Source organism: Oncorhynchus clarkii, chromosome 16 (genome assembly GCF_045791955.1).
Source record: "Oncorhynchus clarkii lewisi isolate Uvic-CL-2024 chromosome 16, UVic_Ocla_1.0, whole genome shotgun sequence".
Taxonomy (NCBI): domain Eukaryota; kingdom Metazoa; phylum Chordata; class Actinopteri; order Salmoniformes; family Salmonidae; genus Oncorhynchus; species Oncorhynchus clarkii.
This window is the reverse complement of record NC_092162.1, coordinates 21589895-21616956: the sequence shown is the minus strand read 5'-3', so window position 1 is coordinate 21616956 and position 27062 is coordinate 21589895. Positions and strand designations below refer to the sequence as shown.

The 27062-nt window shown below is 42.1% G+C and overlaps 1 protein-coding gene across 2 annotated transcripts in view; it reads left to right on the top strand.

Annotated features, from left to right (window-relative positions):
- Nucleotides 1-23800, top strand: part of LOC139367516 (heparan sulfate glucosamine 3-O-sulfotransferase 2-like) — a 42826-nt gene extending 19026 nt beyond the window's left edge. Inside the window, exons 1-2 of one of the 2 annotated variants that reach the window (XM_071105757.1) lie at nt 10885-11405; nt 17207-18389. In XM_071105757.1, the coding sequence (XP_070961858.1) occupies nt 10885-11405; nt 17207-17825 (1140 nt within the window). In that variant the 3' untranslated portion in view covers nt 17826-18389. Of the gene's footprint in view, nt 1-10884; nt 11406-17206 lie in introns of those variants that run through there. The other variant, XM_071105758.1, reaches the window with a different exon arrangement.
- The last annotated feature ends 3262 nt before the right edge of the window (nt 23801-27062 follow it).

Genomic DNA, 27062 nt, shown 5'->3' with positions numbered 1-27062 from the left:
CTACCTGTTATAGGCAGCGAGGTCTGGAACTCTCATTCTTATTGATCGATTAACTATTTTACCACCTAGTGATGTCACCTGCCAAAGCAAAACGTCATCCCACCAAAACAGGCTGACATTTCAGGCGGTCTTTTCAAACAGCTCTTACACTAAAAGGGAATTATCATTAATTTCTGCATATTCTTAAGTGGCGAGGGGCAAGTGCAGTGCTAAATAACTTAAAGTGGGCTATAAGTTGTAACTATACCTTTGGTTGTACGTTTAGCCTCTTCAGAATCATATCGACTGCTTCTTTATTGCGAGGACAGTCCAGCAGTCCTCTATGATTAAATAGACAGTCCACTGTGAGTATTACCTCACCCCTGGTCACTAGTCTGCTGCTGTCAGGTATAGTGGAGTCTGGGTCGAAAGTGTCATGCAGCACCACCAGAACAACAGGTCTACCAGCTGTCAAGAGAGTGAGGGATGAACAAGGTTAGTTTATGAACTCTAACAAATAAAGCATGTATTCGGGTAATTAGCCTCTTGATACCTACCTAGGTATTCTGAGACCACCTACAGTTGTATATCAAGGTCCAGAGTTCCAAAGTCACCGACCATAGGACAGATCATTATGATGACATCACTCTCCGCTAGTGACACTTCAGTACAGTCTCCTCGGCCAGTGAGTTGTCTTACCAAGTCCTTATCAGAATTGAAAGTATGACCTACGACACAGGTGCATACTTTTCCCATCCTTGGCTTACCTGCAAGAGGATACCTGTTTTATTAAAGATTAAACAGTCCTTTTTTACTTCATGGCCATGCTTTTTGGCGCTGACAGAGTTGACTTTATGTGAAGGTGTGTCCTGTTGAGCTCCATTATTGTGACAATGCTTACAGGAAACAATTTTTTTTAACAGTTAAAGACTCAACAACAATCCCATGTCTGCTCCGAATCTATAATCTATGACATAGATCTACTGACTAAACTGTGGTTTGGATATAGTACATTAATACGAGATAAGCAACCAATAACTCCTGAGAAAGTGACGTGTTGACTTACTAGGAAAACCAGCCTCTGCCATTTTGCCTGCACAAAAAAAAGTTTGAAACCATAACTATACACATCGTTAAGCTACTTTTCTATTCGTCCTGTTCTCTATTTCTCTCAAGCGCAAGAACACATACTGTGTATACTGTGTAACACATACTGTATATCCTGTGTCTCTCTCTCTTCAGCATGTTTTGTTTTATAATAGAAATGTTTGTTTATTTTTGGGAAGTTAAAATATCAGATATACCCCCTTACCTTACCGGTCACAACTACCACTTCTGATTTTAAAAAACAATATCAGATTATTATCAATAGCAATGCGAAATAGTCATTAAAAACAAACAAACTTCTCACTAGATGTGCCATATGACTAGACAGAAAATCTACTGTTCACTTTCATTTCACAAGAACTCAGGGCTTAACTCCTCCCCTTCTTTCTCTCTTAGAAGGGGACTGAACATGACGTGTGTGTACTCCCCAAAAATTAGCATGTCTTGTCTTCTCATATTTTGACCCTATATCTGAGTTTGTATTTTTTATGTCAATTGTGATTTCGTTCAATACAGTACTAATGTTAATTTATTTGATGACACTAAAGGTTTTATAGAGTAATAGAGAAAGCACATTATTTAGTCTCAGTACTGTTGGTGCTTCTCTTTTTGACAGTAAACATGGTGACTTACTGTAAATACCAAGGGCCACACTCCTCTGAGATAGTGTTAGAGACCATGTGTTATAACTTCTAGTGTGTAGGCAAGGACAAGGGAGCAGCAACTTTAAAGAGATTCTCTGGTTCTTTTGTTTACTTTTTAGCCAGTAGAAATTAAAGTAGCACTCGCGAGCCATGTGAGGCCCCCGAAAATTGCGTACTACGTTACATGTGTGTAGATTTGTACAGCATGTCATTGCTCTCTCTCTCTACTGTGGGTGAATCATGTGCATCTTACTAGCTAACACTCAAATGGCAGGGGGCTGAAGCTCATTGGTTGAAACTCGAATTGCTTGGGGGCTGGCCCACGTGTGGTGAAATGTAGGGAAAATTGCACAGCACAGCTTCAAGAAATAGTCGCTTTCAATCTAGGAATTTTGTGGCTAATTGAGGTACAACAGTAGTTCTTCTCATAGATGATGTACAGTGGGGCAAAAAAGTATTTAGTCAGCCACCAATTGTGCAAGTTCTCCCACTTAAAAAGATGAGAGAGGCCTGTAATTTACATCATAGGTACACTTCAACTATGACAGACAAAATGAGAAAAAAAATACCAGAAAATCACATTGTAGGATTTTTAATTAATTAATTTGCAAATTATGGTGGAAAATAAGTATTTGGTCACCTACAAACAAGCAAGATTTCTGGCTCTCACAGACCTGTAACTTCTTCTTTAAGAGGCTCCTCTATCTTCCACTCGTTACCTGTATTAATGGCACCTGTTTGAACTTGTTATCTGTATAAAAGACACCTGTCCACAACCTTAAACAGTCACACTCCAAACTCCACTATGGCCAAGACCGAAGAGCTGTCAAAGGACACCAGAAACAAAATTGTAGACCTGCACCAGGCTGGGAAGACTGAATCTGCAATAGGTAAGCAGCTTGGTTTGAATAAATCAACTGTGGGAGCAATTATTAGGAAATGGAAGACATACAAGACTACTGATAATCTCCCTCGATCTGTGGCTCCACGCAAGGTCTCACCCCGTGGGGTCAAAATGATCACAAGAACGGTGAGCAAAAATCCTAGAACCACACGGGGAGCCATTGCATTTACAAAAAAAACAGTGATTATTAATAGAAATACAAATTAATTTACTTCAAGACAATCTTCTTAAGGGAGGGCTTTCAAAGTCTAATCCCAAACACAAACCAACTGGAAACAATTGAAACAAAAATGGCATTCCTGTAGTCGCATAATTTTACAAAAACATTTGAAATATTGTCAAACTTAAGCAAACAAGCACTGATACAAATCCACAAACATACCTTCAAGACATTATTGATCATGCCCCAAATATTTATTCTCAAATAGATTGCATGGTCCCCAAAAGGTTTCTCCTTACACAAACAATAAAATTGCACAGTAACAACTCATCACAGACTACACTGGACCTTCAGGAGATCATGGCTAGAAGGCATCCAGCTTTTGTCAAATCATAGTCAGATTTGATTTCTCGTGGCAGGTTAGGAGAACTTACAGTGCATTAGGAAAGTAGCCAGACCCCTTGACTTTCCACATTTTGTTACGCTACAGCCTTATTCTAAATTTATTTTTATTCCTCTCATCAATCTACACAATATACCCCATAATGACAAGGCAGAAACATATTTGGGGAAATTTTAGCACATTTATTTAAAAAAATCAACTGAAATCTTACATTTACATAAGCCTTCAGACCCTTTACTCAGTACTTTGTTGAAGCACATTTTCGCAGCGATTAGTCTTGAGTCTTCTTAGGTATGATGCTACCAACTTGGCACACCTGTATTTAGGAATATTCTCCCATTCTTCTCTGCAGATCCTCTCAATTCCAGCTATTTTCAGGTCTCTCCAGAGATGCTTGATCAGGTGCAAGTCCGGACTCTGGTTGGGCCACTCAAGGACACCCAAAGACTTGTCCAGAAGCCACTCCTACGTTGTCTTGGCTGTGTGCTTAGGGTCGTTGTCCTGTTGGAAGGTGAGCCTTCACCCCATACTGAGGTCCTGAGCACTCTGGAGCAGGTTTTCATCAAGGATCTCTCTGCACTTTGCTCCGTTCATCTTTCTCTCGGTCCTGATTAGTCTCCCAGTCCCTGCTGCTTAAAAACGTCCCAACAGCATGATGCTGTCAATACCATGCTTCACCATAGGCATTCAAGCCAAAGAGTTCAATCTTGGTTTAATCAGACCAGAGAATCTTGTTTCTCATGGTCAGAGCGTCCTTTAGGTGCCTTTTGGCAAACTCCAAGCAGGCTGTCATGTGCCTTTTACTGAGGAATGGCTTCTGTCTGACCACTCTACCATAAAGGCCTTATTAGTTGAGTGCTATGGAGAAGGGAGAACATTCCAGAAGAACAACCATCTCCCCAGAGGAACTCTAGAGCCCTGTCAGAGTGACCATCGGGTTCTTGTTCTCCTCCCTGACCAAGGCCTGCTCCCCCGATTGCTCAGTTTGGCTGGGCGGCCATCTCTAGGAATAGTCTGTGTTTCCAAACTTTTTCCATTTAAGAATGATGGAGGCCACTGTGTTCTTCTGGGACTTCAGTGGTGCAGACATTTTTTATTACTCTTCCCCAGATCTGTGCCTCGACACAATCCTGACTCAGAGCTCTACGGACAATTCCTTCGATCTCATGACTTGGTTTTTGCTCTGACATACACTGTCATCTGTGGGACCTTCTATAGACAGGTGTGTGCCTTTCCAAATCATATGCAATCAATTTAATTTACCACAGGTGGACTCCAATCAAGTTGTAGAAACATCTCAAGGATGATCAATGGAAACAGGATGCACCTGAGCTCAATTTCAAGTCTCATAGCAAAGGGTTTGAATACTTATGTAAATAAGGTATCTGTTACAATACATCAATACATTTGCAAATATTTCTAAAAACCTGTTTTCACTTTGTCATTATGGGGTATTTTGTGTAGATTGATGAGGAAAACATTTTATTTAATATATTTTAGAATAAGGCTGTAACATTTTAAGTCAAGGGGTCTGAATACTTCCGAATGCACTGTACGTAGCAGGTTAGGAGAGTTAGGTTAATGTTATGAAAAGGGTAAAGGTTAACTAAAATGTCAAAACGTTCAACTTTTGACATTTATTTGACAAAAGCTGGATCCCTTCTAGCCATAACCCCTTCAGGACAAAGCTCTCACAAAGGCCTAAAGGGTTATTTTTAATTCCTTTTACATATTCACCGCTTAGGGTCCCCTGGGAAACTAAGGATCTTACCCTGTCACACAAGGCCTTATGAGTAGGCCTCATTCCACTTGCAAAGAGTGCATAACACTCCGAGGACTAGAGTAGCTCTGTGGCAGCTGTCGACTCTTCTACAATGACAAATAAAGCAGCAGCCTATAGGGATAATTATCAACAGATACCGTTCAGTCTGAACTAGGATCAGCCAGACACAACTAGACAAACTGCTCTACACCCCTGAGATTGCAATATTTGTAAAGTCAAATTGTGTGTTTTCTACTGAACTTAATTTAGTTATTCATCTTCAAAGACTTACTTCAATAGTTCATTTGATTGACTCATTATACGAAACCCCTTTAGATACAAATTCAAAGAATCAACATTTTTATAATACAATCATACTTTGTCAGGGTATTCAAGGGCTAAGTGTCTGATCAGATTTGGTGGAGTGATCAGATACTGCCTCCAGGCTGACGTTAGTATGACCCTAGTATGATAAATGTGCGAGATGATGTGAAATGAATCCTCAGACTATAAATATAAATAGATTGATAAAGTAGATTGATAGAATAGTCTTAGTTCAGCATATCTATAATGTAAACATTGCGTCAGTGTATTTATAAGTGCTGAGTGTCTGATCAGATTTAGGAGTGGGTAATCAGATAGACGCTGCACCCCCAGGCTAACTGTTAGTCTGATAAATGGGCAGTTGTGACACAACACAGTGCACGCTCAACAGCGGTGATTATAACATTTAATCACCAGCCCGTATCGCCATGCTGACACTGTCCAGCCAGGCATCTCGCGCCAAGGGTATGATTTACCCGCCTTTGCCTGGGAGAAAAACTCATTCAGGAGACGGATTGCTGAGCGAGCCTCTCCGACCGGGCCTATAAATCATTCTTTAATCAAAGAGCACTGAGATTGGGCCGGCGTGGACACCTACGGGAGCACAGTTGACACCTCAACTCCTCCCGGCTCTGGGGCAGCTCTCCCCTGATTGTTTCCTTTTCTCCTATGGTTTCTTATCCGGCTGTATGTATCAGTCATCTGGGGGTAAGACATACCAGGATGTGGATGATGTGGATCTGGTGCCCCCCACTCACTAACCTCCAGAGGGATGTCTGGGAACAATGTGTGGGTGAGGTCACTTCACAGACTGACACACTGATCCATACCCACCACAAGGACAAACACACTTGTAACACATACACACACACACACACACTCAACTGCGTTTATTTTCAGCAAACTTTAGCAAACTTGTAAATATTTGTATGAACATAACAATATTCAACAACTGAGACATAAACTGAACAAGTTACACAGACATGTGACTAACAGAAATGGAATAATGTGTTCCTGAACAAAGGGGGGGTCAAAATCAAAAGTAACAGTCAGTATCTGGTGTGGCCACCAGCTGCATTAAGTACTGCAGTGCATCTCCTCCTCATGGACTGCACCAGATTTGCCAGTTCTTGCTGTGAGATGTTACCCCACTCTTCCACCAAGGCACCTGTAAGTTCCCGGACATTTCTAGGGGGGAATGTCCCTAGCCTACGCCCTCCGATCCAACAGGTCCCAGACATGCTCAATGGGATTGAGATCCGGGCTCTTCGCTGGCCATGGCAGAACACTGACATTCCTGTCTTGCAGGAAATCACACACAGAATGAGCAGTATGGCCGGTGGCATTGTCATGCTGGAGGGTCATGTCAGGATGAGCCTGCAGGAAGGGTACCACATGAGGGAGGAGGATGTCTTCCCTGTAACGCACAGCGTTGAGATTACCTGCAATGACAACAAGCTCAGTCCGATGATGCTGTGACACACTGCCCCAGACCCTCCACCTCCAAATCGATACCGCTCCAGAGTACAGGCCTCGGTGTAACGCTCATTCCTTCGATGATAAACGCGAATCCGACCGCCACCCCTGGTGAGACAAAACCGCGACTCGTCAGTGAAGAGCTTTTTGCCAGTCCTGTATGTTCCAGCGACGGTGGGTTTGTGCCCATAGGCGACGTTGTTGCCGGTGATGTCTGGTGAGGACCTGCCTTACAACAGGCCAACAAGACCTCAATCCAGCCTCTCTCAGCCTATGGCGGACAGTCTGAGCACTGATGGAGGTATTGTGCGATCCTGGTGTAACTCGGGTAGTTGTTGTTACCATCCTGTACCTGTCCCGCAGGTGTGATGTTCGGAGGTACCGATCCTGTGCAGGTGTTGTTACACGTGGTCTGCCACTGCGAGGGCGATCAGCTGTCCGCCCTGTCTCCCTGTAGCACCGTCTTAGGTGTTTCACAGTACGGACATTGCAATTTATTGCCCTGGCCACATCTGCAGTCCTCATGCTTCCTTGCAGCATGCCTAAGGCACGTTCACGCAGATGAGCAGGGACCCTGGGCATCTTTCTTTTGGTGTTTTTCTGAGTCAGTAGAAAGGCCTCTTTAGTGTCCTAAGTTTTCATAACTGTGACCTTAATTGCCTAAGCTGTTAGTGTCTTAACGACCGTTCCACAGGAGCATGTTCATGAATTGATGAGAAAAGTGTTTAAACACTTTACAATGAAGATCTGTGAAGTTATTTGCATTTTTACAAATTATCTTTGAAAGACAGGGTCCTGAAAAAGGGAACGTTTCTTTTTTTACTGAGTTTATGTATACACTAAACAAAAATATAAAAGGCAACATACAACAATTGCAAAGATGTTACTGAGTTACAGTTCATGTAAGGAAATCAGTCAAAGGAAGTAAATTCATTAGGCCCTACTCTATGGATTTCACATGACTGGGAATACATCTGTTGGTCACAGATGCCTTTAAAAAATAAAGGTAGGGGCGTGGATCAGAAACCATTCAGTGACTGGTGTGACCACCTTTTGCGTCATGCAGTGCGACACATCTCTTTCGCATAGAGTTGATCAGGCTGTTGATTGTGGCCTGTGGAATGTCCCAATCATCTTTACTGGCTGTGTGAAGTTGCTTGATATTGGCTGTTGTACACGTCGATCCAGAGCATCCCAAACATGCTCAATCGGTGACATGTCTTGTGAGTATGCAGGCCATGGAAGAACTGGGACATTTTCAGCTTCCAGGAATTGCGTACATGATGTTGTGCATTATCATACTGAAACATGAGGTGATGGTGGTGGATGAAAGGCACGTGCCTCAGGATCTCGTCAAGCTCTCTCTTTGCATTCAAATTGCCATCGATAAAATGTAATTGTGTTTGTTGTCCGTAACGTATGCCTGCCTATACCATAACCCCACCGCCACCGTGGGGCACTCTGTTCACAATGTTGACGTCGGGAAACCGCTCGCTTGCACGACACTATACATGTTGGACGTACTGCCCAATTTTTCTGTGACATTGTGTTGTATGACAAAACTGCACATTTTAGAGTGGATGGATTACCTTGGCAAATAAGAAGTGCTCACTAACAGGGATGTAAACAAATTTGTGAACAAAATCTGAGAGACCAACAATTTACACTTTGCATGAACCAACAATTTACACGTTGTGTTTGTATCTTTGTTCATTGAATATATACACTACATGACCAAAAGTATGTGGACACCAGCTCGTCAAACATCTCATTCCAAAATCATGGTCATTAATATGGAGTCAGTCCCCCATTTGCTGTTACAACAGCCTCCACTCTTCTGGGAAGTCTTTCCACTAGATGTTGGAACATTGCTGCGGGGACTTGCTTCTATTCAGCCACAAGAGCATTAGTGAGGTCAGGCACTGATCTTTGGCGATGACGCCTGGCTTGCAGGTCAGTGTAGCTCTGTGCAGGCTAGTCAAGTGCTTCCACACCAATCTCGAAAACCATTTCTGTATGGACCTCGCTTTGTGCACGGGAGTGTTGTCATGCTGAAACAGGAAAGGGCCTGCCTCGCTCCTATCACTCTGAGGCAGGGACATGAAAAGGCGACAGGAAGAACACCTGTGTGTATGAGACGGAGATACACGTGCGGCCGCACGAGTATGCAGTTTAAACTTTACAGTTGACACTATGCATTGGGACAGGTTGGACTTGCGCATGGTAATCTTAGGCTCGGGACATGGAAACCCATTTCATGAAACTCCCGATGAGCAGTTATTGTGCTGACATTGCTTCCAGAGGCAGTTTGGATCTCGGTAGTGAGTGGACAGATGATTTCTACGTGCTACGCGCTCCAGTACTCGGTGGTCCCGTTCTGTGAGCTTGTGTGGCCTACCACTTTACGGCTGAGCCGTTGTCACTCCTAGATGTTTCCACTTCACAATAACAGCACTTATAGATATTTCCACTTCACAATAACAGCACTTACAGTTGACCAGGGCAGCTCTAGCAGGGCAGAAATTTTATGAACTGACATGTTGGAAAGGTGGCATACTATGACAGTGCCACGTTGAAAGTCACTGAGCTCTTCAGTATGGGCCATTCTACTGCCAATGTTTGTCTATTGATATTGCATGGCTGAAATATCCACACCCGAATTTGAAGGGGTGTCCACATACTTTTAAGCCTTAAGACAATTGAGACATGGATTGTGAATGTGTGCCATTTAAGGGGTGAAAGGGCAAGACAGAAGATTTAAGTGCCTTTGAAAGGGGTATGGTAGTAGGTGCCAGGCACGCCGGTTTGAGTGTGTCAAGAACTGCAATTCTGCTGGATTTTTCACTTTCAACAGTTTGCTGTGTGTATCAACAATGGTCCACCACGCAAAGCACATCCAGCCAACTTCAAACCACTGTGGGAAGCATTGGACTCAACATTTTTTTATTTAATTACGCAAGTCAGTTAAGAACAAATTCTTATTTACAATGACAGCCTACCCCGGCCAAACCCTAACCCGGACGACGTTGGGCCAATTGTGCGCCGCCGTATGGGACTGCCAATCACGGCCGGTTGTGATACAGCCTGGAATCGAACCAGGGTCTGTAGTGATGCCTTTGGCACTGAGATGCAGTGTCTTAGACCGTCCCTGTGGAACGCTTTCGACACCTTGCAGTCCACAGCCCAACAAATTGAGGATGTTCTGAGGGCAAAAGGGGGTCAAACTCAACATTAGGAAGCTGTTGTATTTATATACAGTATATAATATATGAATGACATGTAGGCTCCTAATTGTTTTCATAACATTTATATAATGATAGGTATGCTATAGTCAAAGATGAACCCTTCTAGACACTGATATACATGGCTGGCATAAGCATTGGTTCAGCAGATCTGATGACCAAATACAAGACATATTCTAATACATTACAGTGGACAAGCAGCAATAAATCAATGAAAGCCTATGGCACAATGACAAACCAAGGTGTTGTGAATAAAATTAAGGATGCCCTGGCGTCAGTTTAAGATTTGGGTAGGCTAGAGGAATCTACAGATTTTTTTCTCCAAAAAAAGAAACGTTGATAACTGACGTCAGGCGCACCTTCAATAATGTATATTTTTCTCTTGTATTGGCAGTCTTGTGAAGTAGACGTAACGGAGAGAACTGCGCCGCAAGCTCCCAGCTTTTCGGGCTAGTGCGTTAATAAGAAATACAAGGATTTTACAATAGGATGTGTTCAAGATTTCATAACGGAAAGGAGGAGTTTTTTTAACTAAGTGAAGAAGTAAAACATACTACAGTAGGCTAGCACACACCTGGGTGATTTTGGTGGTTCGATCCAGGATGAGGTGAAGTAATGTACCGCAATATTGAAATAATTCGGATATCTGAAACAAGCTTGAATGGAATACCCTGATTGCTATTTGTAATGTGCGCTTTTAGCCACCACTTAAACTGTTCCCAGGGCAGTTTTGGGGGAATGGAGATATTAGTCAGAGCTGCGTAATGGGTTTATATGCCCGTGGATATTGGCTACGTTTTGTCTTCACTCTTTTAACGACAACGCAGATAACAAGTAAATAATCTGTAAATAAAAACCATGCACCATCTAAATCCGTGGAGATATGGCATGCATTCTCCTCTATAGCCGAGTTGCGCCGTCTTCATATAGGCATACCAGGACATGCGTCTGCATATTTTCCCTATCTCTATCACTATCATATATATGCTACTGTCTCTTATTTTCTTCTGATGCTATCATGCAAAAACCAAGTGATCCAACGCAGAACTGCCTGCGGCTCAGGAGTGATGGAGGCAAAAAACTTCAGCAAAAATCTCCTTACTGCACTTTGCCATTGGACGCGAGAGCGACAAGGGAAATATCTCTCCATGAAGCGAACCAAAGCAACGCCTCGGTTAATCACAACACAGTTCGGAATTTCACATCAGACCGTCCTACCACTAACAACATGGGCAGTGGGAAGTTCGGGAATAAGAAGTTGCCAAATGCCATCATTGTCGGTGTTAAAAAGGGCGGCACAAGAGCTGTCTTGGAGTTTATAAGAATCCATCCGGACGTACGGGCGGTCGGCACAGAAACGCATTTTTTCGACAGGAACTATGACCGTGGACTAGACTGGTACAGGTAAGACAATAAATAATTTTACACTTGTACAGGTGTCGACCTAGGGGGCTCATTAACGGAAGTCAACCGTCATGCCAGCGGCTGTGTTGCGCGCGAATTCATCATGCATTGGATTTTTAAACTAAATTAGCTCTTGCTGTTTAGTCCTGATTTTTGTAAATAGGCATTTTGTAAAAAGGTACATTTAGTGAAAAGGAGCCTTGTGGAAGGCTCAATACCAAAACCTGTATTCATCTCGCTGTCATTTATTGTCATTCCCCTGAAACCCATTAACCTAATTATTTTCCCTCACGTCTCCCTCCTCTATCTTATCGTTCACATCCCTTTTCTCGCTTAGTTTCTTGCCATAATAATTTATTGTAGCCTACTATTTTGTCTGTTGAACGAGACAATGCAATCGTCAGTGGAGAGGAGCGTTGAATCATTGAATTGCATGACTAGTGTGTAGCCTGGAGAATATAGCCTCCTCTGACCTGTCCATCTGTTCAAAGGCAATGTCAGAGAAACAAGTTCAAACAACAGTTCCATGTCATGTTGACAGTCATGTTGACAGTGGTCAGTGGAGGATGACAGTAATTGGAAGATATTTTGTGCCACATCAACTCAGGTGTTTTTGTCATCCATCAAAAAACCGACCTTGAGCATCAGTGGCTATTACTTTCCAAATAAAGATGCTTTCTTCTTCAGAATGTGTCTTCAGAAGATTGATCCATGATGTGTCTTTTTGTCAACAGTAGGCTAGAAGCTGCTGATTCATTGCAACTGTATTTTTAGCCATTGTCTGCAACTGTTTTCTTCTTATCAATGAATAGGATACCATTTCATTAAATTCAATCAGACAGCGCTATGCATGCGTTTTGGGGGAGTTTTAGAACTTGAAGTGACCAAAAATAAAATCGGTGTACCTGACAGAAAACAACCAAAAGTTTTGGTGGCCTACTTGTTTGACCCAGTTATGACCCAGAGAGTCATTTCCCTCTGTCCAATCTACATTACATCTCACAGGTGATTTATTACTGCTGAACCTGGGACTGAGCTAGTTACAGTACATGAGAAAGACAGAGAGAGAGAGATCTTTCCCACACAAGTCTCTTGGGGCAACTACCTTCTGTGACATTGGTAAATAGTCCTTATTGTTTTATAGCCAGACTGGACCTCCCTTGATGTCTATGGCCATAATGTACTGATACTCTTTGCATACTAAATTAGTATACAATTACTAAATATACTGTAGGTATACTGTAGGTATAGAATCAACAATACATTTCACTGCACCTATCCAATGGATGTGACAATATATATATATATATATACAGTGCCTTGCGAAAGTATTCGGCCCCCTTGAACTTTGCGACCTTTTGCCACATTTCAGGCTTCAAACATAAAGATATAAAACTGTATTTTTTTGTGAAGAATCAACAACAAGTGGGACACAATCATGAAGTGGAACGACATTTATTGGATATTTCAAACTTTTTTAACAAATCAAAAACTGAAAAATTGGGCGTGCAAAATTATTCAGCCCCCTTAAGTTAATTCTTTGTAGCGCCACCTTTTGCTGCGATTACAGCTGTAAGTCGCTTGGGGTATGTCTCCATCAGTTTTTCACATCGAGAGACTGACATTTTTTCCCATTCCTCCTTGCAAAACAGCTCGAGCTCAGTGAGGTTGGATGGAGAGCATTTGTGAACAGCAGTTTTCAGTTCTATCCACAGATTCTCGATTGGATTCAGGTCTGGACTTTGGCTTGGCCATTCTAACACTTGGATATGTTTATTTTTGAACCATTCCATTGTAGATTTTGCTTTATGTTTTGGATCATTGTCTTGTTGGAAGACAAATCTCCGTCCCAGTCTCAGGTCTTTTGCAGACTCCATCAGGTTTTCTTCCAGAATGGTCCTGTATTTGGCTCCATCCATCTTCCCATCAATTTTAACCATCTTCCCTGTCCCTGCTGAAGAAAAGCAGGCCCAAACCATGATGCTGCCACCACCATTATTGACAGTGGGCATGGTGTGTTCAGGGTGATGAGCTGTGTTGCTTTTACGCCAAACATAACGTTTTGCATTGTTGCCAAAAAGTTCAATTTTGGTTTCATCTGACCAGAGCATCTTCTTCCACATGTTTGGTGTGTCTCCCAGGTGGCTTGTGGCAAACTTTAAACGACACCTTTTATGGATATCTTTAAGAAATGGCTTTCTTCTTGCCACTCTTCCATAAAGGCCAGATTTGTGCAATATACGACTGATTGTTGTCCTATGGACAGAGTCTCCCACCTCAGCTGTAGATCTCTGCAGTTCATCCAGTGATCATGGGCCTCTTGGCTGCATCTCTGATCAGTCTTCTCCTTGTATGAGCTGAAAGTTTAGAGGGACGGCCAGGTCTTGGTAGATTTGCAGTGGTCTGATACTCCTTCCATTTCAATATTATCGCTTGCACCGTGCTCCTTGGGATGTTTAAAGCTTGTGAAATCTTTTTGTATCCAAATCCGGCTTTAAACTTCTTCACAACAGTATCTCGGACCTGCCTGGTGTGTTCCTTGTTCTTCATGATGCTCTCTGCGCTTTTAACGGACCTCTGAGACTATCACAGTGCAGGTGCATTTATACGGAGACTTGATTACACACAGGTGGATTGTATTTATCATCATTAGTCATTTAGGTCAACATTGGATCATTCAGAGATCCTCACTGAACTTCTGGAGAGAGTTTGCTGCACTGAAAGTAAAGGGGCTGAATCATTTTGCACGCCCAATTTTTCAGTTTTTGATTTGTTAAAAAAGTTTGGAATATCCAAAAAATGTCGTTCCACTTCATGATTGTGTCCCAATTATTGTTGATTCTTCACAAAATAATACAGTTTTATATCTTTATGTTTGAAGCCTGAAATGTGGCAAAAGGTCGCAAAGTTCAAGGGGGGCGAATACTTTCGCAAGGCACTGTATATAAAGAAAAGAAGTGTCCCTTTTTCAGGACCATGTGTTGAGCACACAATCCCTCCATCAGTGCTCAGACTGTCCGCAATAGGCTGAGAGAGGCTGGACTGAGGGCTTGTAGGCCTGTTGTAAGGCAGGTCCACACCAGACATCACCGGCAACAACGTTGTGGGCACAAACTCACCGTTGCTGAACCACTCAGGACTGGCAAAAAGTGCTCTTCACTGACAAGCCACGGTTTTATCTCACCAGGGGTGGTCGGATTCGCGTTTATCGTCGAAGGAATGAGCGTTACACCGAGGCCTGTACTCTGGAGTGAGATCGATTTGGAGGTGGAGGGTCCGTCATGGTCTGGGGCGGTGTGTCACAGCATCATCGGACTGAGCTTGTTGTCATTGCAGGCAATCGCAATGCTGTGCATTACAGGGAAGACCTCCTCCCTCATGTTTTACCCTTCCTGCAGGCTCATCCTGACATGACCCTCCAGCATGACAATGCCACCAGCCATACTGCTCGTTCTGTGCGTGATTTCCTGCAAGACAGGAATGTCAGTGCTCTGCCATGGCCAGCGAAGAGCCCGGATGTTTCTTTTTTGCTGAGTTTACACACACACACACACTACCATTCAAAGGTTTGGGGTCACTTAGAAATGTCTTTGTTTTTTAATTAAAAGCACATTTGTTGTCCATTAAAATAACATCAAATTGATCATAAATACAGTGTAGACATTGTTAATATTGTAAATTGCTATTGGAGCTGGAAATTGATGATTTTTAATGGAATATCTACATAGGCATACAGGCCCATTATCAGCAAACATTACTCCTGTGTTCCAATGGCACGTTGTGTTAGCTAATCCAAGTTTATAATTTTAAGGCTAATTGATCATTAGAAAATCCTTTTGAAATTATGTTAGCACAGCTGAAAACTGTTGTTCTGCTTAAAGAAGCAATAAAACTGGCCTTCTTTAGACTAGTTGAGTATCTGGAGCATCAGCATTTCTGGGTTCGATTACAGGCTCAAAATGGCCAGAAACAAAGAACTTTCTTCTGAAACTCATCAGTATATTCTTGTTCTGAGAAATTAAGGCTATTCCATGCAATGAATTGCCAAGAAACAGAAGGCCTCGCGAAACGCTGTGTACTTCTCCCTTCACAGAACAGCGCAAACTGGCACTAACCAGAATAGAAATAGGAGTGGGAGGCCCCGGTGCACAACTGAGTAAGAGGACTAATACTAGTTTGAGAAACAGACACCTTACAAGTGCTCAACTGGCAGCTTCATTAAATAGTAACTGCAAAACATCAGTCTCAACGTCAACAGTGAAGGGGCGACTCCAGGATGCTGGCCTTCTAGGCAAATTTATGAAAACAAAAACAGAAATACCTTATTTACATAAGTATTAAGACAAATTTGTTATGAGACTCGACATTGAGCTCAGGTGCATCCTTTTCTTATTGATCATCCTTGAGATGTTTCTACAACTTGATTGGAGTCCACCTGTAGTAAATTCAATTGATTGAACATGATTTGGAAAGGCACACACCTGTCTATATAAGCACCAACAGTTGACAGTAACATGTCAGAGCAAAAACCAAGCCTTGAGGTCTAAGGAATTATCCGTAGAGCCTTGAGACATGATTGTGTCGAGGCACAGATCTGGGGAAGGGTACCAAAACATTTCTGCAGCATTGATGGTCCCCAAGAACACAGTGGCCTCCATAATTCTTAAATGGAAGAAGTTTGAAACCACCAAGACTCTTCCTAGAGCTGGCCTCCCAGGAAACTGAGCAATCTGGGGAGAAGGGCCTTGGTTAGGGAAATGACCAAGAACCTGATGGTCACTGACAGAGCTCCAGAGTTTCTCTGTGGAGATGTGAGAACCTTCCAGAAGGACAACCATTTCTGCAGGACTCCACCAATCAGGCCAGACAGAAGCCACTCCACAGTAAAATACACATGACAGCTTGCTTGGAGTTTGCCAAAAGGCACCTAAAGAACTCTCAGACCATGAGAAACAAGATTCTCTGGTCTGATAAAACCAGGATGAACTCTTTGACCTGAATGCCAAGTGTCACGTCTGGAGGAAACCTGGCACCATCCCTACGGTGAAGCATGGTGGTAGCAGTATCATGCTGTGGAGATGTTTTTCAGCAGCGAAGACTAGTCAGGATTGAGGGGGAAGATGAACAGAGCAAAGTACAGAGAGATCCTTGATGAAAACATGCTCCGGAGCACTCAGGACCTCGGAAGTTGAACCTTCGCCCCAGTCTAACAGGATAACGACCCTAAGCACACAGCCAAGACAACGCAGGAGTGGCTTCGGGACAAGTCTCTGAATGTCGTAGAGTTGCCTAGCTATAGCCCGAATGTGAACCCAATCGAACATCTCTGGAGAGACCTGAAAGTAGCTGTGCAGTGACACTCCCCATTCAACCAGACAGAGCTTGAGAGGATCTGCAGAGAAGAATGTGAGAAACTACCCAAATACAGGTGTGCCAAGCTTGTAGCGTGATACCGAAGACGACTCATGGCTGTAATTGCTGCCAAATGTGCTTCAACAAAGCGCTGAGTAAAGGTTCTGAATACTTATGTAAATATGATATTTCAGTTTGTTTATTATTTTGTATAAATTAGCAACAATTTCCGAAAAATTGATTTTGCTTTGTCATTACGGGGTATTGTGCGTAGATTGATGAGAAAAAAAACTATTTACAATTTTAGTATAAGGCTGTAACGTGTGGAAAAAGTCAAGGGGTCTGACTACTTTCCGAATGCACTGTGTATATACATATATTTTTAATGACATTGCTGACCCATTCTTCTTAATCATGTATTAATTGTCTGTCTCTTCCTCCTTATTCAGATGCCTTATGCCACGGACTATGGAGAGCCAGATCACCATGGAGAAGACGCCCAGCTACTTTGTAACGAGGGAGACACCTCGCCGGATCTCCGCCATGTCCCGGGACACCAAGCTGATCGTGGTGGTGCGCAACCCTGTCACCCGGGTCATCTCTGACTACACGCAGACCCTGTCCAAGACACCTGACCTTCCCAGCTTCCAGGATCTGGCCTTCCAGAACCAGAGTTTAGGATTGGTTGACACGTCTTGGAATGCCATCCGCATCGGCATGTACGCTCTGCACCTGGAAAACTGGCTCCGCTACTTCCCCCTGTCCCAGATCCACTTCGTCAACGGGGAGCGGCTCATCACGGACCCGGCTGGAGAACTGGCGCGAGTTCAGGACTTCCTGGGTCTGAAACGCATCGTCACGGACAAACATTTCTACTTCAACAGGACCAAAGGATTCCCCTGCCTGAAGAAACCAGAGAGCAGCAGCTCACCCCGCTGCCTGGGCAAGTCTAAAGGTAGAACCCACATTCAGATAGATCACGACACTATCGAGCAGCTACGGGACTTCTACAGGCCATACAATGTCAAGTTTTACGAAATGGTGGGTCAAGATTTTAGATGGGAATAGAGATTTGTGGGGAGGTCCGCAGTTTACAAGTGGCACAAGGAGAGACAAGATGTCATCCATGAATGTACGCACAGTTTAAATGTTTTTTTGGTGTGGTTCTATGGACCTCCTGTTTGGCTGTTGGTAATAGTGTGGCTCTAGCTAAAGTCGTGGGTCCAAGTCTCGAAGGGATCACATACACATATTTAAAAAATATGTACAGTGCATTCGGAAAGTATTCAGACTCCTTCCAACAGGACAACGACCCTAAGTACTGAGTAAAGGATCTGAATACTAATGTAAATGTGATATTTCAATTTAAATGTTTTTATAAATTGGCAAAATTGGCAAAAATTCGGTTTTTGCTTTGTCATTATGGGATACAGTGTGTAGATTGATGAGGGGGAAAAGACATTTCATCCATTTTAGAATAAGGCTGTAACGTAACAAAATGTGGATAAAGTGAAGGGGGTCCAAATACTTTGAATGTACTGTACTTACTGTCCTGTTAGTCGCTTTAGGTAAGTGTCCGCTAAAGTTTTGAAAATCTCTTGGCCTTTTCCTGCTGACTAGCTTTCCTCTGTTGCCGACTAATATATAAAACAAGCCAATGTCATGGGATAGATGTAACTCCCCTCACTAATCTCAACTGAGATTAGGGGCAAAACCATGGAAAATGTGAGCATCATCTTCAGAGAGGGATATTATTGTAAAAGATAAATGGCACTCTGGGCTTGAACTAAAACGGAAGTGGGAGCTGGGAAGCCTCTGTCGATTCATGTACTGTATACACTGAAAAACATTCTTGCTGTTTTGACAGTATTATACAATAAAACTAACAGTAAAGTACCATATTAATTATTTACAGTACATTGCCATGAATGGCAGTGCACGCTGGGTGATTTTAGGCGTAAACAGTAAATGATACTGTAAATTAAAAAGAAACTTTGCTTTAACAGTACGTTACTGTAAGCACACAGCATTGAGGGTCTGGAGTGAACCTATAAAACAAGATGTGTACTGCATTTATATGATTTACTAAAATAAGTACACCGACTATTATTTTGAAGCGTGCCTTGTAAGAAGCTGCATTTGGCCACCCATTAGTGAGATAGTAGTGCCCCAACAATTAAATGTGTATAGGGGACCTATTGGAATGGCAACTAGTCTCAAACCTTTAATGGTTGAGTATTTACCATGTCCTTTGGTCTGTTTTGCCCTGTAGTCACTGACAGTTTGGAAGCCTTTGTTAAGGGCTCTAAAAGTGCAGGTAATATAAAATACAAAAATTGTGAATTTTATATCACTTACACTTCTAGAGGCCTTAACAAACATTTCAGAACTGCCATTCATTGATATATTGTAATATGCAAACACATTACCTAGCAGCCAACCTGCTTGCACCAAGCCAGTGCAATTATGGTAAAATACTGTAAAATACAAACCCCATCTCCCGTCAATTAATTTAAATAATTCAACTATTCATTAATTGATTCATTGTGATTACCGTAAAACATATTACAGTAATGCACTGTACTGTTGTTTTACAGTAACTTACAGGCAGCCAGTTGTCTGTAAGTTACCATAAAACAATGGTAAAAGATTACAGTAACATTATTGGATACCGTGACATACAGCACACTTACATACTGTAAGTAAGTAACCTGTAAGTTACCGTAAAAACAACAGGAAAGATTTTACAGTGTACAGCAAAGCTCACAATGTGACTGCAATAGCACAAAAACATCACATTTCCCAATCGTTTGTTTCTGATTTTAGCTGTGGACTAAATGAGCAATTAACCATCATGGATAAGAATGATGTAACATGTAACACTTCTGCTTTTGATGATGCAAGGTCCCTTTTCATGTTTCAATAAAAAAATAACTTAAGAAATATAATATATATAATCCCCCAATCCCCGCAAGATCAAATCAGATCAATACTTTATGAGCCCTTCTCTGTCAGTGAAGGTCACCTCTAATACAGTGGCCTCACTTCTGTTTGAATTTAGACATTTCGCCCTTTTCCCAAGGTAACCCCTACACACTTTCTTCCTCTTGCCTTTTACAATCTTACTCACATCAATCTCCGCTAAATCAAAAGGTTGGTGTCACAATTGAAAACTGAAGTGTGTGTCCGTACCATCACAGCTACACGGTCTATTTGGACAAATCATTTCAGCTCATCAGACTATAGAAATTTGATTTTTGATTGTCCTTTTTTCGTGAATTCCGTGAATAAATAGCTTTCTTATTATTTACGACTCTTTGCCATCATAGAATTTGCACAAATTGTTGAGTTGTGTTTAGTAGTGATGGAATATCCTTGTTGGGTGCGGAATTCCAATAGCTTTTCAAAGACAAAGGAGAGAGCGCCTAGTTGTGGCAGGTTGTCAAATTGATTTGGGGACCACTTGGATCCCACTTGTCACATGATTGTATTGAAGAAGTTTGGTTTTGGATGCATGCTGGGAATGTTGAAACTAGGCTGCCTAGGCGTGTGCCTCAGGCTTACAAAACGAGTGTCAAAATTCTGCAGTGAAGAAATGAGTTGCCTGTATTTTTAATAGGAAACATTAACAGCACTTATCTAAATGGGGCAATACGTGTTTTACAATTATGATAGCTTATTCTAAATACAGCATGTACAGTACATATACTTTTGCTGTATCTGTTGGTCGTGAGTCGTGACTCATGAAACAGCATGAAGTGTGTTACGGATTGATGTTATGTTCAGATATTCTACAACATCTGTATGCAATCAAAGCCTTTACCTACCGACGTTTTGTGCGTTTAAAAGTGAAACGTTGACCCTGCAAATGGAATCGAGAGGAAGCCTGAGCTCTAACCCAATGAAGCGGTTCTCATGTCTTTGTGTGGCAGAGCCACGGTAGCTCATCATTACTCAAAGAACTGTCGGAGCGGAATTTAGAGCACATGTTCATTGTCCAGAGGGAAAGTAGGATACCGGCACCCTCGTGCCATCGAGTTACCTCGAAGCTCTGCTGTTATTTAACAGTTACCGGGCTTCAAACCAAGGATCCTATTGATTTACATGAATTCATTAACCATGACTCTCTCTCTCTCTTCAAGACATACTAGTGTGCCATGGGGAATTTCAAGAGTTGTAAATAACCACTCAGTAAAAACAGAGAAGGACCATCATAAATGTGTTAATGCTAAACTAGAGAGCACAGAGGAGAATGGTTGAAGAAAGATGACTTGTTCTTTTACATATCCCCTGTTCTCTCTCTCTCTCTCTCTTTCTCTTTCTCGCTCTCCCAAACCCGAACAAGCTGTACTGTCTTGACAGAAGTGATTAAATGTTGCCAAAGCCACATTCTGTCTTTCTCGCTCTCTTTCCAACTGTCTCCCTTTCTCGCTCCCTCTCCAATTGTTCTCTCCGTCTGGCTTGCTCTGCTGGCATTCATTAAACTGAAAGGACCTCCTGGTTTGAGGGGACTTCCTCTACCTCCGCTGCCCCTGCTTGTCATCATGTTCTCCAGCAGCTCATTTCTGTGGCCTATTGAGCGCACACAGGTGAGCTGTTTCCAACAGGCAGTGTGAAAGGCAGCTCTATGTACAGTACACATGGGTCCTAATTAGGCCTGGGGACTGGAGAGGAGCGATCCGCAGGACACACGTCAGCTACACTCTGATTAGACTCTCACAGTAAAAAAAGCCCCTCTGGAGACTGCCTGGAGGTCAAGGATCTCAATCTCTCTCTCTCGCTCTCTCTCTCTCTCTGGCTTTATGGGAGAGTATGTGTGGATATGGATCCTCTTAGATAAGAAACCGTGCAAATTATGCAAACTCATGACTGTAGGAACTGTGGGTGTAGGATGTTGGAATGTACTGTTCTTGTTTTTTATATGAAGGCAACGGTATGTGCAAGGCTCCCGACGTATAAAACACATTGCAATACTCGCTGGACGAATGAAAAGTGTTATGAGGCATGAAACTACAATTCACTGTTACCGTTTTAAACTAACTTTTTCTAAGGTCCTGATATCCTGATGATATCCGCACTATGAAATATGACTTTGAGCTCCATCTCTAGTGGATATATTTGATTTTGAACCTTTTAAAAACGTTCATTACTAAGCTATTTGAAGGCTTAACCATAATTATCTGGGCTTATTTGCAATAATGAAACCCAGAGCGATAACGTTAAACCTCGAAAGGACGTTTCAGTGCACTGTTCTCTTTGTGCATTCATATCTTGAATGCCCCCCAATGGTATTTCATTCTTATCTCACGGTCTCTGGTAATTCTAACCAGTTAATACTGCAGAAACAGCCCTGTGTACAAACTCGGATAAGACTTCCAAGGACAACCCTGAGAAGCATTGTTGTCTTTTCCCTGGGCAAAACAAAACGGTTTGAGTTTAAGTGAGTCTAGGAGACATGTACTGTGCTTTTGTTACATACAAGGACTTTAGACCAATTTACAAGTTATCTTGATTCAGGATGTTCAGACAAGATTGAATAAGGTACTTTGGTATCAAGATGAGACATATACCAGCTGACATTGCGACTCTATGGAACCCTGTCTACCTCCATCCAAACACTTACTTTAGTTTAACTGCCACAGAGGACAGGAAATCCCTGTGGTCAAAGCCGCTAGTGGCTTTGGAGCCAAATTAAAATGAAGTGCTGACAACTGTAGCACACCCCCCCAGCAGCTAATGATACAAGAGACATGTCCTGTACTTCTGCCTTCCAACATCAGCCAAACCTGAAAAACTCCCAGAGAGATCTGTTCACTGACTGTGTGAGCACACCGCAGTCAGATAAGTGGATAAAAAAAAAGAAAGGTGAGGCAGCCGAGGATCAGCATTCGTACAAACTGATCCGGAAACAGCCCAAGAAGGTACTGTATACAGGGAACGAGAACAGCAGCTTTCAGATAGGATCACCTCAATGCATGTCGCTCGATATATAAAGAAACTTACTGAAATCCTTATAGGCCTCTAGCCTCCAATATAATCCTTTATTGTCCATGTGTGAATTCCTGAGATGGAATGTTGAAAATAGAATAGAAGCTTAAAATGCGTATGCTGTGTTGCACTTCTATTTCTGATGGTCATCTGAAGGACGATGAAACGCACACCCATTCACTTTCACCTCGTCCATTCCAATCATCACATCTACTCCACAAATCAACCAGCGGTCAACATCCATCCTACTTCAACTCCAACAGAGGGAGAAACGAAGATGAAGCGAGATAGAATGCAAGTCCCCCATTGTCACACAGCTCTCCGAAATTCAGAAGAAACCCCCCCCAACCCCCCTCCAATTTAGAAGCAGTTGTTCAATCCCATTGCCTTGTTGTTGTATCAATTTGTCAGATTGCTGAGAGTCTGTTCTATCCGCGTTTCTGTGGAGTAGATAAAGTGAGTTGAAGGACTGATTAAAACTGTGAATCTGCCAGACCTCGACGGTCCTCACACCAGGAGATGAGTTCTAATTACACAGGATACACAGGATGGTTGATGGCTTACTGAGGAGAATAACAAAACGAGGCCCCATCCCGAGACCTCCTCCCCATGAACTTAGCTGTTATGTCTGACGCAAACCAAAACGTCAGCCGGATGTATAAACAGAACCCAGGCTGGATACGTGCACCTGTAGTGGTTATCTAATAATAGATAGCAACACAGTATACTATACATGAGTCCTGCGTTTATCTTCAGAGCACAACGAGTGTTGCTGTAAATTACATGCCATTTGACATCATTTGATTCAAGTAAATAATTATATCAAATGTGTTATCCTTAGCTATAACGTTAGTGTAATGATGTAAGCAACGTGAAAGCGACACAAATGTCTTTTGTGAAATTTTTGTAGTACCAAGGCATACGACACGTCAACTTACGTGGGTGCCAACAACAGAACCGAATGATCTACTGCAGGTTTCACCAAATGCAAGGAATCCTATCCTAGCTACAATCAATTAGGAAACACAATTTAAGCCACGCCGGAGGGTTAAAACATGCATTCCCATGGTGATTATTCTTTGACAGTAGGGAAATTACTGCAAATCCTGTGTGCGCCAACTTCTTAGGAATGCTCTAGCACTTTTAAAGATATTGAGATAGAGCTCACTGTAAGCAGAAAACAAACAACTCTCATACACATGTGCACGCGCGCCCACACACACACACAAACACACACTATAGAGAGTGCGCCACCTCCCGTGCGGCTTGTTTTCAGATTGGATGTCAGGTGCTTGTTGACAGCTGCGCTCATCATAGCTCTTATGAATACATTAGCTTTTATGTTCATCCAAACACTAATTTATCTTCCTCAAAAAACTGAACAGGACAGAGATGCACCCACCTTCAGTTCTGGAGCTTTCACTCGGAAACAGTGGTGTGCATATAGCACAACACCAATATATGTTTCACTTGATGAGACAAATTCTCATCTGTGGGCATGCGTGTGTGTGCACGCATTCATGTGTGTGCGCGCATGTGTGTAGATAGCTTATGAAATATATGCTTGCTTGCATGATACACTGCAAGATCAAAGAGTTAGGCCACACTTCCCCAACAACGGAAGGTTTTTAATCCATCTCATTTCTTGCATCCCAGTATTACTGCATTGTACCTAAAAGCAAAATCAAAAGCATCACCTACCTTGAGAAGAAAAAATAACCTCTGAAGACACATGATACAATACACACTGAGAGTACAAAACATTAGGAACACCTGCTCTTTCCATGACACAGACTGAACCGGGGAATCCAGGTGAAAGCTCCCTTATCGATGCCACCTGTTAACTCCACTTCAATCAGAGTAGTTGATGGGGAGGAGACAGGCTAAAGAAGGAGTTTTAAGCCTTGAGACAATTGAGACATGGATTGTGCACAGGGTTGGGTAAGTTACTTTCTAAATGTAATCCGTTAGTTACTAGTTACCTGTCCAAAATTGTTATCGGTAACGTAACTTTTGAATCACCCAAACTCAGTAATGTAATCTGATTCCATTCAGTTACTTTTAGATTACTTGCCCCTTAAAAGGCATTAGAACAAGACAACAATGTATGTTAGCAATTGAACGATGTCTATTCCAGGATAAATCCATGTTAAAGTTTACATAGCTGGCCATATATGGATGTTACATTTTACTTTATGGGTTGGTTACATAGGATTCTTCTTCTAATCCAACGATTTCTCCTACAAAAAATAATATGATAAAATTATATCTTTACGTTAAAACCAAAGTCTATCAGAATTAGTCATTCCAATATACATTATACCCCTTGATCTTCAAGAATAGGACTTGGAAATATGGATGTATAGATTAGCCAAATAGTTTTACCTGAGCATAACCCCAAAACTAAGGACTTATTAGCCATCCCTACTCTGTTGTTTATGATTTTGTTGTCATGGAGGAATGATTGGGCTCATTTATTCAAGTTGAAAAATAAATGCTGTGCTCATGGAATGGCATGCTTTGAGTACTCCTGAAAAGTGCTATTTACATGGGAAAAATGTGCTGAATTTGCTATAGGCCTATTGTTGACCTTTTTGTTGGTGACACTTTGATATCTTGATAAAGCAGCTGTTTAAAGGGCAAATTCACAGATGAAACAATAACAAAATGGTCGCCCCGCCTCTGTTTTGGTAAAAAGCTGAGGGATGGGGCTGGAGAAATGTAACCACTCTCAGATTAATAGACTGAGCTATAGATGCAAGGACTGACCATCCATGATATCAAAATTATTGTTTTAACCATGTTATGGGGCTATACAGTGTTTGTTTACATTTACAATTTTGGGTTCTCATGGAATGTGACAGTTGAACGAAGCTCATGGGGCTCAAGTTATATTCTTCAAGAATCTATATATATATATATATATATATATATATATACACACATACATGCATATATACATACATACATACATACATACCTACATACCACATACAGTACCAGTCATTAGTTTGGATACACCTACTCATTCAAGGGTTTTTATTTATTTTTACTATTTTGTACATTATAGAATAATAGGGAAGACATCAAAACTATGAAATAACACATATGGAATCACGCGTTAAAGTGTTAAACAAATCAAAATGTATTTTATATTTGAGATTCTTCAAAGTAGCCACCCTTTGCTTTGACGACAGCTTTGCACACTTGTGGCATTCTCTCAACCAGCTTCATGAGGTAGAATGTACCTAGAATGCATTTCAATTAACAGGTGTGCCTTGTTAAAAGTACATTTGTGGAATTTCTTTCCTTCTTAATGCGTTTGGACCAATCAGTTGTGTTGTGACAAATTAGGGGTGGTATACAGAAGATAGCCCTATTTGGTAAAATACAAAGTCCATATTATGGCAAGAACAGCTCAAATAACCAAAGAGAAACAACAGTCCATCATTACTCTAAGACGAAGATCCTTCAATGCGGAAAATTTAAAGAACTTGAAAGTCTCTTCAAGTGCAGTTGCAAAAAACATCAAGCGCTATGATGAAACTGGCTCTCATGAGGACCGCCACAGGAACGGAAGACCCAGAGTTACCTCTGGTGCAGAGGATAAGCTCATTAGAGTTAACTGCACCTCAGATTGCAGCCAAATAAATGCTTCACGGAGTTCAAGAAACAGACACATCTCAACATCAACTGTTCAGAGGAGACTGTGTGAATCAGCCCTTCTTGGTCGAATTGCTGCAAAGAAACCACTACTAAAGGACACCAATAAGAAGAAGAGACTTGGACATTAGACCGGTGGAAATCTGTCCTTTGGTCCAAATTTGAGATTTTTGGTTCCAACCTTTGTGTCTTTGTGAGACGCAGAGTAGGTGAACAGATGATCTCTGCATGTGTAGTTCCCACTGTGAACCATGGAGGAGGAGGTTTGATGGTGTGGGGGTGCTTTGTTGGTGACACGGTCTGTGATTTATTTAGAATTCAAGGCACACTTAACCAGCATGACAACCACAGCATTCTGCAACGATACACCAACCAATCTGGTTTGTGCTTAGTGGGACTATCATTTGTTTTCAACAGAACAATGACCCAACACACCTCCAGGCTGTGCAAGGGCTATTTGACCAAGAAGAAGAGTGATGGAGTGCTGCATCAGATGACCTGGCCTCCACAATCACTCAACCTCAACCCAATTGAGATGGTTGGGGATTAGTTGGACAGTAGAGTGAATGGAAAAGCAGCCAACAAGTGCTCAGCATACGTGGGAACTCCTTCAAAGCATTTCAGGTGAAACTGGTTGAGAGAATGCCAAGAGTG